At 44.0% G+C, this 16,001-nt stretch overlaps 1 protein-coding gene across 10 annotated transcripts in view; it reads left to right on the top strand.

The window, feature by feature from the left end:
* The window catches only part of CEP131 (centrosomal protein 131), a 36,054-nt gene that overhangs the window by 9,978 nt on the left and 10,075 nt on the right, over positions 1-16,001 (top strand). For 4 of the 10 annotated variants that reach the window (XM_081180846.1, XM_081180850.1, XM_081180844.1 and 1 more), the window contains exons 3-18: positions 329-423; positions 1,577-1,694; positions 2,728-2,840; positions 3,905-4,018; positions 4,801-4,962; positions 5,414-5,531; positions 6,464-6,583; positions 6,745-6,913; positions 8,138-8,238; positions 8,467-8,649; positions 9,176-9,367; positions 9,698-9,835; positions 10,538-10,663; positions 10,990-11,106; positions 12,822-12,851; positions 15,435-15,537. In XM_081180846.1, the coding sequence (XP_081036972.1) occupies positions 329-423; positions 1,577-1,694; positions 2,728-2,840; positions 3,905-4,018; positions 4,801-4,962; positions 5,414-5,531; positions 6,464-6,583; positions 6,745-6,913; positions 8,138-8,238; positions 8,467-8,649; positions 9,176-9,367; positions 9,698-9,835; positions 10,538-10,663; positions 10,990-11,106; positions 12,822-12,851; positions 15,435-15,537 (1,999 nt within the window). The remainder of the gene's footprint in view (positions 1-328; positions 424-1,576; positions 1,695-2,727; positions 2,841-3,904; positions 4,019-4,800; positions 4,963-5,413; positions 5,532-6,463; positions 6,584-6,744; positions 6,914-8,137; positions 8,239-8,466; positions 8,650-9,175; positions 9,368-9,697; positions 9,836-10,537; positions 10,664-10,989; positions 11,107-12,821; positions 12,852-15,434; positions 15,538-16,001) is intronic. The other 6 variants (XM_081180847.1, XM_081180852.1, XM_081180849.1 and 3 more) reach the window with 4 other exon arrangements.

The following is a 16,001-nucleotide window of genomic DNA, read 5'->3' as shown; positions in this document are numbered from 1 at the left end:
TGAGATGGAATTTTTGTCGGTATATAAAAATGTGCTTATCCTTTTTTCTTATAAGTACTGGTTTAATTTTTAATATGAATATACATTAAAAAACCAGAAACACACACTGGAACATCCAGTAACAAGGCAGCAGCCCTGAATGCATCCTTCAAGCTGCCTTCCAGGGGCATTGCTAATGTATCACCTGTAGGGCTTACCTTCTTTATCTTGGGATGGCTGCAGATGGGGCACTCTATCTATGTAAGAGGAAGCTTTTGTTTCAAAGCCATTCAAGTGGTAGTCAACCCCTAAGTATTCAGCATTGTTGATGTGTGTCTTTTTCTCTCAGGAAGATGCAGGGCTTGGCACCTCCAGAGCTATGAACAATTTACGAAGATCCAATAGCACGACTCAGGTTAACCAGCGTGTGAACGGTGCCTTTAGGTGAGCCCTAAATAAATTTCTTACTGAAATGCAATATTTTGCAGAAACTAATTGACTCATGCATGTCTTTCAGAACTCTTTGGGGAAGTTGGTTTGTTTTTATTCTTGAGGGTTTACCCCAGAATGAGGAGTAGGGTGTGTGTTTTTTAAAGTTAATTTTTATTGATGCGTTTTCCAGTGCATATTTGCATACATATGTCATCTCATCAAAGTTTTTTTTTTTCTACTTCCCAATCTAACCTTCCTTGACACCCTACATTTTCTTTGGTTTGCTACTTGTCCTTTGATTATTCCATCTTATTTTCACTTCAGTTCGCTTATCCTTTCTACTGCAGATCATAAATTTATCCCTGCTTGAAAGTTTACCTTAATACCATCTTTTTTCAAATATTCTCCAAGACAATCTCACTCGTTTCTTGTTTTCTTTTCATCCCAGTTTCTTATTTTGGCCACCATACTTGCAAATTCAGTTAATTTATGCAACCATTGTTCTTTCATGGGATATATCTTTTCTTTCCAGTATTTTACAGACACTAATCTTGCGGCTGCTGTTGCATACAGAAATGCATTTTTTACTTTCTTTAGTATCTCTGCACCTATTATTGGTAGCAAGAAGTCTTCTGGTTTCTTCGGAAAAATGAGCTTAAATATTTTTTTCAGTTCCTCAGATACCATCTCTCAGAATTTTTTTGCATATTTACAGTGCCACCACATATGCATCAGAGACCCTTCTGTCTTGAACACTTCCATGCCAAGAAATTTATTGCCCTATTCCATAATTTTTCCTATGCTGAAAACTCAATATTATATCTGATATATGACCCCCAGTGTATCATCGTGGCCTTTACTAGCCCATCTTTAGTTTCCCATTCTAATAAGATTTTGGATATTTTGGATATCATTTTTTTTGTTGCTTCCCAATAGATTTTTTTCGAATTTGGATCCCCCTTCTGCAAATCCTCTTTCTTTGTCCTTTCTATACATTTCATTTACTTGAAGGTACTGAAACCAATCTGTAATTACTCCTGGACACTTGGTAGTAATTTATGGGGGAGAACAAGTTCTCCTTTTGCTCAGCAGGCCGAGTGGACAGCTTCTGGAAATGGACCAAACTCCTAAGATTTCTGAGTAATCATGTGATTTTGCTTCTCAGCAGTGTGGAGCAGCACGGAGACTTCCTGACTTTGTTTGAAAGCAGCTCAGGTGGAAGAAAGAAACTAGCAAGTCTGAGTAAAGTCTCCCCGGAAAAGAAAACAACATGGAACATCCTGGTAAGGGCAAGGTCATAACAGGAAGTTCAAGTGCCAGAGGAGCTTCAGATCAATGGACTCCTAAGATTTGTTCCATTTGCCTTCTTATGCTAACACAGATAGCTCCAGAAAGCATTCCAGATGCAAAGGCATCTGGAGCCTTTCCAGTTAAATATTTTGTCACAAAGGATCTAAGCCTTTTGCTTAGCTAATGCATCGGCGGCGGGGGACATTTCCCCACCCTTCAAATGTCAGTGTGTTTCCCACATTCAGCTGTCGTTCTTGTTGCTGGGGTGAGTACAGCGTAGAATATGCTTGCATAGACAGCTGTTGAGGAGTGCTGTGCTCTCCAGCACAGGGATATAGCTTTCTCCTTAAAAAACAAGCAGCGGAAAGGCTGCCCCCTGCCACAAGGCTACAGCCATCCCTGGTCATGACAAGAGGACAGGCTATCTCCCCACTGACACTAAATGCTAGTGCAGCATTAAGAGTAAGATATGGAGAAAGGGATGCTCTTCTGTTGTATCCAAGCAGCAGCTTCTGTCTAGCACTACAGTGCTATACTTGGAACTAGGAAGTAGGGGCAAAAAGGTGTTCAAAGGAAGTGTTACTGGAGAATTCAGGTTATGGGACAGCCAATAAATAAGACAAATAAATAAATAAATAAATAGGGGGTTATGGTACTACTACCATACTTTTGTATTGTGTAATCTGTGCTAATGACTTTGGCTTCTGGTATGGAATTTGGATTAGCAGTCATTAGCTGAGGGGTTGAAAGCTCTTGTGTAGCTTTTTAACACTGGGTACACAGAATCAGTGCCCCTGACTCTCACTCCCGGTTTGGAAGTTTATTAGTCCCATCCTGGGACATTCAGCACAGCACAAACTTACCACCACCAGAGTTTGTCTCACAGCAGGCTTTGGTATCAGTGAGAATCACGGTGGGACTGAGATGGATTCTCTGCATGAGTTAGAATAAAAGTATCAGGAGAGGACTTGCCGCATACAATGACAGTGATTTCCCTTCATGCGTATTTCTGGTAATGTTGTGCAGGATGAGCAGCCCAGAACATTTCCTGTCCCATCCAGCACTCAAGAGGCCCCTGCAGGCATGAGGAAGAAAGAAATCTATGTGCCACTTGCAGCCAACTTCACTGCAAATAACAGGTAAGAAAGGCAACCAGGTCTAGCTGAAATTTGACTGGTGGGATTTGTGCTATCACTATTTTTGCTGAAGATGGTTGCTGTATTATTTCTGGTCCATGGGTATTAATGGAGTAGGGTCTGGAGACAACCATGTGAAAAGGAACAGCAGTCTCTTTTTAGCTACAGGTTGTAATCTAAAATAGGGTTGAGCCAAAACAATGATTTCCACTTCGTTTTTGCTTTCATTGTTGTTGAACAGCACTACTGCGCTTCAGTTGCAGTTGCAGATTTGCCAATCTCCCATTCCCACCACCCTTCTGAGTAATACCCCTCCCCACCTTCTCACTATATAGAAGGATCTGGCAACTTCTGTTTCAGTGTATCTGAAGAAGTGTGCATGCACACGAAAGCTCATACCAAGAACTAACTTAGTTGGTCTTTAAGGTGCTACTGGAAGGATTTTTTTTATTTTTACTGCGCTTCAGTGTGCTTTCATGTGGCCTCATTCCTTTAGCCTGTACTTAGTGCTCTCACATTCCAAATTAGGGTTGCCAGGTCTTTGCCTGCTAATAGTGCCTTTCCCTTTGAAAACTCACTGAGAGGGTGCAGTCACCGCATGTCCACTCCACTGATTCCTTCATTCAGTCTCCTCTTCCACCTGATGTGGGAAGCAATATTTTGCTCCCAAGAGGACAGGAGAGACAATTTATCAAGTACCAGTGAAGTCACAGGGCAACAAGTACAGTGACAGCACTGCAGCCTGGTGCCTTGACACTTTTTTCCAGGTGAAGACCTGGGAAGCCTGTTTCAGATATTTTCCCCCATTATGATTTTTTCCCTATTTTCTTTTGAACCCTGTCTAAGCAGTTAATGGTTTTCCTGTGGCCCCTGAGATGTTGTTGGAGAACAGCTTACACCATCCCTGACCATTGGTCACGTTGGCTGACTCTAATGGGAGTTGGAATCTAACAGTATCTAGAGGGTGGTGGGTTAGCCACCCTTGTCCTAAAGGTTTGTGATTGAAGTCTGCACATGTTGGCCCACAGCCTTCAATATGCTAACATATTGCCCTTCTTTCCTACGAGGAGTAACAAAGGTGCAATGGGCAACTGTGTAACCACCATGGTGCATAATAACTACTCCACTGCGGACAAGGCAGCTGCGCCCAAGAGCTCCAACCAGGCCACAACCTCCCTCAAGTAAGTTCTTTCGCAGCCATCCTTCCAGTGGGCACCATAGGTTGGTTGGAAGGGGCCAGGGAAAGCCTAACTGTGGCAGCCTGCCCAACACTTCAAGTATGGGCAAACCATTGGGGGAGTAGTGGTTTTCAACAAGAGAGGCATAGATAGATACACATGCACAGCTGTGGGAATGAAAGCATACTTGCTCCTGAATCTTTTATTTTTAAGCTTCCTTGCTAGGAAAAAATAGACTGCAGTTGTTTCTAAGAGCCCTCATATTCATTAGTAGATAGGTAGCCGTGTTGGTCTGCCATAGTCAAAATAAAAAAATTCCTTCCAGTAGGAATTTTTTTATTTTTCCTCATATTCATGTTAGTCCAGAGACTCATGATCCACACAACTGGGCTGTATATGAGCTAAAGGAGCTTCCCTCATTGTACGCCAAATGCTAAGGTTTTTCTTCCTTTAAAACCTCTCCCCTCCCAACTGCATGTTTGGTGCTCATCCCTTGACCAATTCAAGTCCCGTCGTAGATGAAAATGCAGGAGTGATTTAGCAGGACTTACTTGACACTTGCAAAATGTCATTAAAGGGGGTGAATAATGTATTATGTTAGTGGGTGAGGAGCATTTTCTTTCCCAAGGCAGTCAACCAAGGACAGTATCCTTGAGAAAAACACAGTATCAATACACTCTGGGAAATAGACACGTGTCCATCACTGGGTAGTATGGCATGCTAACAACCCGTTGAGCAATACAGAGGATGCTTCTGACTGAAGTGTTCTTGTCTTGTTTTCTTAGTAACATTATCAAAGCCACTTCCAATGAAGACACCGAGAGTAGCAGCTACATGAAGTCCCAGAAAAACTTTTCCAGCAGCAATATCCTGGCTCGGAACAATAATAACAGCAGTAGCAGTAATCCCCTCAGGAGGCAGGAAGTATCGGAGGAGGAGGCTGAGCGGTAAGCGTGAATTCACTAGCAACAAAAGAGATAACCAGAGGAGATGTTGGGAAGTTATGCAGAAGGATGAGAGGAAGCCTCATGGTAGTTCAGAGAAGGGTACATAATATGTTGCTGCTTAGCAGCTTTAACAGGTGCGTTTGATGATTTCCAGCTGATAGGTCAGTCCTTTCACATTTTATCGGCTCTAATAAAATAGTTCTGGGGCCTGATTTCCTTTCACGTTCGTCTAAAATATATCCCTCTGAACCGAGCGTTGGACTTTATATTGTTTTCTAAGAAGAAGAAAAAAGGTGAGGGGGCTCTTTCTAAACAGGAGCTATATAGGCAAGAGCCACTCTTTCAGCATGGCATCTCTCTGTGTGTGTGTCTCTGCCTGCTTCATGGCAGGGTTTCCATTTGTGGTTGGAAAACCATCTCACTTTTTGTTAACTTCTTTCTACCCATTCAGGTTCATTAACCAGGTCAACTTGGCTGCTGTGATGATACAGCGCTGGTACAGACGACACTCTCAGAGGCACAAGGAAGGCGCAGCCCAGCTCAGGCACTTACTAGCTTCCAAAAGAGAGGTATGTATGGCATACATGCATTGTATAAAACGGACTTTCGTGTTTGCTGAGAATTAAGGAAAGCGGTTCTTTGTTCCCCAAATAGTTTTGTTCATTTGGGGTCATATGGTGATATCCATATTACTGATATCCATTCATTTGGCCATTTTTTACAGTTCTATGAGCCATTTTTTCAAAGAGCTTAGTTTGGCAAAGACCTGAAAAAAGTGAGTGGGGATTATGAAGGACACTGAAACCTACCTTCTCCCACTTTCAGGAAGTTCTGTTCATTCCTTTTCTGAAATCTCATCAGATGCTGTCCATATACTTCTCCAGATCTCCGACCCCCACTGACTAGCTATAATGGCTTTGTTCTACTTCCACTGTCAGAGGCAGTATGTTTCTTTATAGCATTTGTTGGCACTGTTAGAACAGGATACTAGACTAGAGGGGCCTTTGGTCTGATCCAGCTTGCCTCTTCTCTTCTTCCTAGACTGGTAGCTTAAAAAGAAAACAGAAAAAAACTGGGTTTTTTGAGAGAGATTTATTCATTAGTGCATTTACAGAACAGCTTTCTTTAACTCAAATTTGATACTGCTGCTCTGAAACAATCCAAACTCTACACCAGTCCTTATTGTTTCTCTTTTCTATCAAAAACTGAAACTACTTCTTTTCCACAGCAGTGTGGCTACAGCTGTGCAAAAAGCTATTAGCAAGGCCTTCTCATCCTGTCCAGTAGTAGCAGAGCCCTAAATCAGTTAATTGTCCCGCATCTGAAATGTACAGGAATGTCTGAATTTCTTTTTATTTCTTGAGCTTCTTGATACCTTAAAAAAACATCTCCGCGTGTTAGTGTCTCTTGCGGGGAGCGGGGGAACCCAGCTGTCATTTGTACCAGAATAGGAAACTGGTAATAACACCTGAAAATCCTTTCTGCCTCAACTCCTTTTAAGGAAAGGCAGCAGCAACTCACAGAGGAGGGCAACATGTTGGATTTGCAGCGGAGGCGAGACGAGGAGAGGAAAAAGATTCGAGAGGAGAAGGCACGTCTTGCCAGACGAGCAGCCATTCAGGTAGGGGCTTGATACCAGCATTGCCTGCCTTGGACATTAAGGGAGGATCAGTTCATTGCTTCGGTTTGTTCAGAGCTTGGAACGTATTTATTTGCCAGTGCTGCAAATGGAGGAGCAAGTGGACCATAACAGAACACTTAACACCATTTTTTTTCTGCTAGGAGCTGCAGCAAAAAAGAGCCCAGAAAGTCTGGGATACACAACGCTTGGTTGAGGAGGAGCTGGCAGCAATGAAAGAGAGCAAGAAGACCAGAAGAAGAAAACCTGAGAAGGCTGGCTCTGTGAAGAACGCTAGCCCTGCCAACAGCATCATCAAAGCCAACAATGCAGGTGAAAAGCACTGGTAGATTGTGAAACTGTAGGTAAAGATGTCTCCTGAACAGTCCTCTAGTCCAGGAAGTAGGAAACCTTTGACCCTCCAGATATTGTTCAACTACAATTCCCAACATACCTGTCCACTGTCCATGCTTGGCTGATAGGGGTTGAAGTCCCAGGTTCTTCACAGCTTCAGTGCAATGTCTGTGCAGTTATACTGGATCTGGTAGGCCTACAACTGTCCTATCATTTTACCAGATAAGTTGCAAAACAGTATATGATCATTGAGACCACAGATTGCATTAGGGAGAACCAAGCACAAAGTACCATGCCAGAGATGTTGAAGGAAAAAGTCCAGAGAAGTCTAGATGCTCAAGCAAGAAGTGTTCAGGAGAAGATGTGTGCAACTGGTTGCTGCAGCTCTGTGGTTGCTGGGAAGTCCTGAGGAAATCAAAAGGGAAGGGCGGAATGGAAATACTATTGTTAAATTGTACGTTGCTGTGTCTGCAAAATGTGTGTGTTACAGTTGCATTTCGTTCCAGTAACACACAGCTTCACTTTGAAGCTCATCCAAATGCAATTGGTGCTTGGTCTGACCAAGTCAAAGAAGAGTCCATTGTGATGCTCACCCACTTCCTCCCATTGTAGTGTAACTAGAAACCTTCATCAGACAAGCTGCACACCAAGGGTGGGGAGTTTCGGACCTGGTGCCAAATGTGGTTCTCCAGGTCTGTTTGGCCCTCGGGACTCTTCCCCAGACCATGCCACTCATAAGCTCTGCTCTGCACCCTCCTCAAGTGCTTTTGGCTTGTTTGAATGTGTCCTTGGACTTGCAATAATGCCTCCTGCTTCTGTGATGGAGACTGGAGAGATGGTCTGTATATGCGTTTAGAAATTCCTGAGGTTTGTGTCACTGGAACATAGCCAACTGTAGAAAGGTAAAAGACATAGCACTTGCTCTGCCCACTTTTGCCTTGTTGACATCTACCATCGTCAAATAGCCAAAAGTTCCCCATGAGAGCTCCACCTTGGACTGAAAAACAGCCTCCGTTCACCATGCCTTCATGCATGTAATAGAAGAGGTTTTTTTCAGCCTAAATCTTCATTGCTCAAGATATGGTCCTTTGTTCATCTGTTAAAAAGGCAAAAAGAAAACTCTCACACAAACCCAGCACACCTGATTATGTTTCTGGGCACTGGATTCCTGCCATAGCAAATCCTTTTTGTTGTTATTTACAGATGCCAACTTCCACTTGGCAGCTGCAGATACAGAAGAACATTCTGCTGGGGCTTGTCTGTCTGTCCCAGGACAAAACAAACTACCTGAAGATCAGCCACAGGTGCCCCTTTCTATTTTCTCATGCTCCCAAAAGCTTAGTTGCTGTTTTCTTTTTTTACTCCGGTGACTTTGCAGTTTGCACAGTTTTCAAGTGCTTTTCTATGAAATATTCTGTTCAGCTTGCGCACTGTACTGTGAGGAGATGGATCTACTAACTCCATTCAAATGAAGCACCAGGAATTCACCTTTCTTGCAATCTCACCATGCATGGATTTTCTCTGTTTTTAAGGATGTCACCTCTGGAAAGATGGGCAGTGAAGACTTGGAGACTATTATTACTGCAGCCAGCAGAGCACAGTCCAAAGTCACCCTTAATGAGCTACTGGATACCTTAAAGTTGTTGGAGGAGGAGCCAGAGTTGCCAGCACAACCCAAGGCCTGCAAAGAAGATAAATATGCTTGGGTAGATGGGGTAAGTGGAATAGATAAAGAAATCTATCTGTCTTTGTCTGTTGTTCCTTTTTCATGATTTATTCTGAAGCTGTTAGCCTGAATCAACAACATCATTTGAGCTTCTGGTTTTTTGTTTTCCATGGGCCAGGAAGTAAAGGGCATCCCATTGCTACTGTCTCATGTTGTGCACAATAATTTGCTGCTGATCTATTGTGACCCACAACTATTTCCACCAACTCCAGATACCTTTGATAGTATTATTTGCTTGTTTGGTTATCCTAAAGAGAGTTGAGGAAATCACCCCCTCTTGAGTCAGAAAGTCCTTTCATTTAACTCACACTAGCATCTGGTTTTTAGTTAAAGTAGACTAGAAGATGACTTTCCTGGAAAACATGGTCCATCAATAAGTGCATGTCCACAAGAATTTTACATTTCTATGATTCTCTGATTCTATTCTTATCCACAACTCATGGTTGAAGTATATCTGTTCTGCCATTCCTGTCTAAGTCTAGCATAGATAACTGCCCTTTTCTCCCTAAATACAGGAGGCTGACTCAAATTCTCTCACTGCTGACAACCTGGAGAAGTTTGGGAAACTGAACTATTCTCCGGGAGTCCCTGAGGAAGGCACGCTGCTCTCGGAAGCCAAACTTCAGAGCATCATTAGTTTCTTGGATGAGATGGAGAAATCCGAGCAGGAGCGACCTAGGTCTGCTGCCTCTGCTTCCCAGCGAGAGGTGAGCCCCCGAGCATAAAGTTGACTTTCAGCAAAGATGGGAATCGTCTGTTTTCAGTGAATTAAGTGGGTAATTGTCTTCACCTAATGCAACAAAAAAGAGGATTGAGTTTGCAAGCTCATAAAATTCACATTGGGATTTTGCTGCTGTATTGGCCTCCAGCATAAATGGCTAGTCTCATCTTCCTTGAGGCTGATAACTAGTTCTGCCTCAGGAAATTAATAGGTTGGTTTGTAATCAGCAAAACGTGAGCTGAGTAACTTTAGATGTTCTATTAAAAGAGAAACTCTTAGTAGTAACACCAAGACCTGCATTTCCACCACCTGTCAGGGGCTCTTGTCAGAAGAAGAGCTAGCTCACCTGGAGCAGGCATCAGCAGTTGCCACAGAGGTTACCAGCTCCATCATGCGGCTGAAGCTGGAGGTAGAAGAGAAGAAGAGAGCCATCACATTGCTACAGACAGCACTGGTGGGTAACTAGAGCCTAATCCCTTGGCAGGTTTGCATGTGCTAGGAAAGGGGGGGGGCCTGTGTCACAAAGCACAGCAGAGCCCAGGATTCAGCTGTGTTGTGTGGAAGATACAAGGATTTAAAGCCTGAGCAGCCAGAGTTGCAGAGGCCTACCCTACCTGACAGCCTAGGCTTCTGCAGTCTGGTTTGTGAAGCCAGACAAAGCCATCAGTATGGGGGAAGGGAATTAGCTCCGTGGTAGAAGGTCTACTTTGTATGCAGAAGGTCTCGGATTCAGTCCTTGGCATTTCCAAGGTAGGACTGGGAGAAACCCCTGCCTGAAACCCCTGGAAAGCCCCCATAAGTCAGTGTAGGCCAAGGATGGGGAACCTTTGACCCTCCAGTTGTTGCTGAATTACAGCTCCCATTAGTCCCAGCAAGTATGGCTAATTGCCAGGGATTATAGGAGTTGTATCTCAGTAACATCCGGGAGCCAAAGTCTCCTCGCTCCTGGGGTAGACACTGAGATAGATGGACCAGTGGTGTGACTTGGGATAAGGCATCTTCCTACATTCCTTTGGATGGGAAGATCCTTGTGTCTGAGAGTAAGCATACACGTGACATGTGTTTTCTTATCCTTCTCTTTTTTTTGCAGGGTTTAATTTGACTGGCTGCATAGCCCAGCCTATTCTTAATATGCCCGGGTTATTGTTTCCTGCAGGCACAGCAGCGGGAGCTGACTGTACGTCATGTCAAAGGGACAGAGAAAGAGCTGAGTCGCCAGCTGGCACTACAAAGGGAGCAGTATGAAGCAGCTATCCAACGGCACCTCGCCTTCATTGACCAGGTATCCTCTTCCTTCCCCCCCCCTCCTTTTTGAAGATGGGAAGGTGAAGATATTATTGTGTCCACCCTGCTTACAACCCCTTTCCTAGACTCCTTTGCACTGCTGGCATATCTATATGCTTTTACCTCTCCCAGCTTCACCTAAACATACTAATTCAATATGTAATCCTTGACTAGGCTGGTGAAGGGGGAGCTTAGCATCCGCTTTGACACCTGCGTAAGGTGGCAGCCTTAAAGTGCTTGCTCTCCCAATTGCCTGCCACTATAGTAGATGTAATTTTGGGGAGGTGCTGTGACTTTATCCTCCTTTGCACCCATCCCCTACAGCTGATTGAGGATAAGAAGACTCTGAGCGAGAAATGTGAAGCGGTGGTGACTGAATTGAAACAAGTGGATCAGAAATACACGAAAAAAATTGCCCAGATGCAGGAGCAGCATGAGCTGGTGAGGAAGTAGCTTTTAGTTTCTTGGGTGACAGAGTTGCACACCAGCTAGATAAAGTATCTGAATAGTTCTCCTTTGGTTCGTAGACAGGAACCAGGTTAAAAGCCGTAAGCAGTGTTGGGACCTTCTGAAGACCTCTTTCCTGACCAGCCGAGAGAAAGACGAGAGATACAAAATGCTTGAGGGGTGGAGGGGAGCATTAAGGCTGTCTGAAGTGTAGAAGTTTCATTTTCCACACAAAAAAATATCCAGTGTATGAGTTCCCCTCCCCTTTTTTGTACACAATATGGTGGAAAAGGCCTCTTCTTGTACCTGGTGAGGAGATTCTCAACTAAGCCTACCTGAATATTTTTTTCTTTGTTCTATGCTTGGTTGCTTTGATACGGCTGAGGTGATGCTCTAGTTGCTGAATCGGAAGTATTTATGTGACATGATGCATTTGGAGACATCCTGCTCCTTCTTTGCAAATGGGGAGGGATTTCTTATACCTCATCCTGTGCAACGAGATCTGTTTTAAGTTGAAATGAGGGGCATTTGTAACAAAAAGAGAGAATTGGTTGTGACTGTAAATAGTGCTTGTCTCTCTCGAATTTTTTGGTTGAGCTAGACATCCTAGGGTGGCAGGAGCAATGACAACATCTGTATCTCTGGTTCTTGCTGTGCCTGGAGGTAATGCTTATAAGCAGTCCCCTGCCAGGGCCCAATAACAATTCATCCTTATTTTTCCGAACAGTTTCTTAACTCTGACTGAAACTGGGTAGGAATAACCGTATGTACTCGAATCTAATGCTCACCTTTTTTGGCCAAATTACATTGCAAATATTAAGGTGTTCGTTAGATTTGGTGGCACATTGACATTCACCAGCAAACAGTTTTTTTGGTTTCAAGGTTCTGAAAATTGAGGTGTGCATTAAATTCAGTGGCGCATTAGACTCGAGTAAATATAGTAGTTTATAGAGTGCAGTGCCTAAGACTAACTCAAGTTAAGACTGTATGTCTTTTATGCTGGATATAGCAAGTTCACAACAGCATGGGTGCTTGCAAGGGCATTTGTAGCTAAGCATGGGATATGTTACCATTACTAAGCCAGAAGGATTGTCCTAGGTTCCTGCGAAATCATTCCCCTTTCCTTTGCTGTTCATGCCATTTGGAATATGCTTCATTGGCTGAAGCCATTCAGCCCCATCTTGCAGTTGGCCCTTCTTAAAAAGAAAGACTTGCTGGCTTCCATTTGATTATAGCTATAACATTTCTGGGAAAGGGCAAATGAAGCTCCTGCCACCCAGAGCTTTGGAATTAATAAGCCGAACTGACCCAGGCTCTTCTCTCATGTCTTAATAGCTTGTAGCACTTAACTAAGCACCCCTGTTCTATAGGATCATTAACAATACAAGATAGTTGTGACTGTCTTTGTTATCATTAAAGGGGAAACTGTAGACAGCTAAGGATTTGCATTGGCAAAGCTGCCCAAACCAAGGAGTCTCCTTTGCTTGGATTTGCTGCTTCTGTTTCTTGGCATACCCTTCCCTGCAAAAGTAGGAAGCTTTCTCGGCGCTTGGATGAGCCTCGCCTTGGCAAACACTTTGAGCAGGAGCCCAGCTGCTCCAGATCTTAGCATTTGCCAGTTGCCTCTTTGCACCTGTTTCCCAAGACACTCTTATTTCACACTCCTTTCCATTTCCCTCTATCTCTCACTTCTTCCTCTTTCTCTCTAGGTTTGGCGCACTCTGGGCCCCCTCTGTGAGGTAAACCTTTTCTGTGCGTGCTCTTTGGCTTCAGCTTTTGTCTCTCTCACCTGTCTTGAGCCTGTTGGTGCAACTATTCGTGAATTCTTTAGATCCAGGGGTGGAGAGCCTGTGACGCCTCTTCCCCACCCCGATGTTGTTGGATTCTCAGCTCCCATCAGTCACACCCAGCAAGAGGGGTCAATGCTTTATGAGAGTTGTAATCCGGCAACATCTGGAGGGCCACAGGTTCCCCACCTCCTGTGTTAGGTCCCTTCTTTGGGGGTATGGCTAGGGCACTTGTTGCAGCTTGGGACAAAGAGCTCTTCCTTGATAGTGGCACGCTCTAGGTGTCTGTTTTCATGGTCATGTCAGATGCCAGCCAAAAGTGGAACTGCTCTTTAACTCTTATCCTCAGTGCCTTACTGAACAGCCTTTTGGTGGAGTTGCCTGTGAAGCAAAACCAATCCAAATTCCTCAGTCACTTTTGCATTCCTCACTGCCTACTGAATAAATGGATAGACCCACGTTCAAATATCATTCATAAAATTCAGTGGCTAGACTTGGACAAAACTGAAGACAGATGACAGGGGGTGGTGTTTTTTTCAGAGCATTGAAGATGGTTTGAAAGGGGGGTTGCTGTTCAAGATGTGTATACATGCCCCACTTCAACTTCTATGCAAATAAATTTTGCAAGTTCCATTTTGTTTTAAAGGGTGGGATTCAACACTAGGCCTGCTCAGAGTAGATCCACTGAAATTAATGAACTTGACTAAGTTAAGTCTATTAATTTCAGTAGGTCTGCTGTGTCGAATTCCACCCATAATTTGGAAAAAGTGTTTGTACAGAGACAGCAATAAAGGTAAAGGGACCCCTGACCATTAGGTCCAGTCGTGACCGACTCTGGGGTTGCGGTGCTCATCTCACTTTACTGGCCGAGGGAGCCGGCATACAGCTTCCGGGATGTGGCCAGCAGGACTAAGCTGCTTCTGGCGAACCAGAGCAGTGCATGGAAACACTGTTTACCTTCCCGCTGGAGCGGTACCTATTTATCTACTTGCACTTTCACGTGCTTTCGAACTGCTAGGTTGGCAGGAGAGACAGCAATAGGACAAAATAAACACATGTGTGCACCATCATAAGCAAAACGTCTCTCAAGAAAAGGCAGTGGCATTGTCCTTCAACCAATACCATCATTTCTCTGGGTCTAAGAAGCCAATGAGCACCGATGATTAATTCTAGTATGCTAACAAGATTGCAAAGTGGAATACTGACAAGGGGAAAATAGAAATAGACTGCAATCCTCGCCTTGATCTGCACTTAGAGGGAGGGGATGCATTCAGTGGAGATGTCCCTTTGCTAGGCTCTGCTGGCTGGGTAGAAGAGCTCCACTGGCATAGGAACCCCTCCTGTCCCTGCCAAAGGCATGGGCTGTTTTGGAGCTACAGCTACCAACATTCCTGCTGGCAATAGCTGGTGCAAGACTCTGGAATGGAACATTTCAGGAGCAGAGCAGAGCTGGCCAGGGACCCGCAGCTTACTAAGCTGGCCCATTTGGTAGAAAGGGGCCAATGGGCTGTTGTGCCAGCCTATAGCTTGTTGTTTAGTCGTGTCCGACTCTTCGTGGCCCCATGGACCAGAGCACGCCAGGCACTCCTGTCTTCTACTGCCTCCCGCAGTTTGGTCAGGCTCATGTTTGTAGCTTCGAGAACACTGTCCAACAGCCTATAGCTAGTGCAGAAAAATAGGAAGCTACCCCCACCTCCGTATTCTGCACTGGTCAGCAGGAACCATCAGGGCTTCAGGTGCAGCAGTACATCTGCCACTCCGAACAATCCTGGGCAGAGTTAGGGTTACTCTATTGCATTCAGAATAAACGCTGCAGGTAATACTAAACTAGATGGAGCAATGACCCAACTCAGTTTAAGGCACTTCTTTCATGTTCCTGTGTGCCCTCCCTCCTCCATTTTATGACTGAAGTGTTAAGGTTTCCTGATTCTGTTGGCAAAGGCCAATGTAGTGGAGAGCTAGAAGGTGGGGGAGAGGGAACCTTGAATTGCTTTTCCTGGGGCAGGGGATGTAGAAGGAAGGGTGAACCCTGTCTTAGCTACTAGCAGGTCAGCCAACAGTACACCTTCAGCTGAAATCACCAGACCACCTTTCTCTGTGCCTGTGGCTAGAAATCTGCTTCTTAAAATTTGGGATCCTCAGAAGTGATATCCCTCATCTTGCTTTTTTTCTTGCTTTGCCACATAAATGTGCACAGTCCTGCTTATATACTCAATCTGTGTGAGGATAGTGCACAAACCCGAATTTACTTAGGTATATGCTTTTGGTAGGTTCTGTTGCTGTTTCTCTATCTTTGGATATATTGTTGATAGCTGGGAAGGAAAACTCATTACCAGTTTTCTTTGCAAGGTTGCATTGCTGGGAATCCAGCCAGAGTTGCAGTGAGGCAGGGTGTGCATCTACTGCTTTCTCAGTGTATAGAGGAGACACTTCATGACTGCCTGGGCAGGTTCATGGCAGCATGTTTTCAGTATTTAATGAAGAAATGTCTGATTTGTGTCTTGCATTCCCCCCTCCTCTTTTCTTCCCCTGCAGGAAATAAAGAAGCTGAAGGAACTCATGAGTGCCACAGAAAAGATCCGCCGGGAGAAATGGATTGATGAGAAAACCAAGAAGATCAAAGAGATCACTGTTAAAGGTACTTGTGGATAGCTGTGACTGAGTCATCTTCTTGCTACCATTATGCACAAGGAATGGCTTATTCAATGCAGAGTTAGTGGGGCTGCAGAACTGACTCCTTTTATAATAATAATAGTGATAGTAATAGTAGTAGTAATAATAATAATATCAAGAGTAATCATAATTACAGTTATTACACTATATCCTGCCTTTTGCCAGGGGCTCAAGGCGGCTCACTAAAATGAAAACTAATACAAATGAAACACACATAGCTAATGCATTTTATATATGTATATATAAGTTTAAAAGTAATGACACTAACAATGTAAAAACCTCTGTATTAAAATGCAATTGGGGTGGGGTGTTCAGTACAGTTAGCACTGTTGCATCCCTGCTTCTAAAACTGAGTCATCATTATGTGTGACTTTAGGGAGGTGATGGAGGGGAGATTGTTCCAGCTTTTTGTGCAAAAAATAAGCTTTA

The sequence above is a fragment of the Podarcis bocagei genome (assembly GCF_964188305.1).
Source record: "Podarcis bocagei genome assembly, chromosome: 2".
NCBI lineage: Eukaryota > Metazoa > Chordata > Lepidosauria > Squamata > Lacertidae > Podarcis > Podarcis bocagei.
The sequence above is the reverse complement of the archived record's forward strand: the minus strand, read 5'-3'. Positions and strand labels throughout refer to the sequence as shown.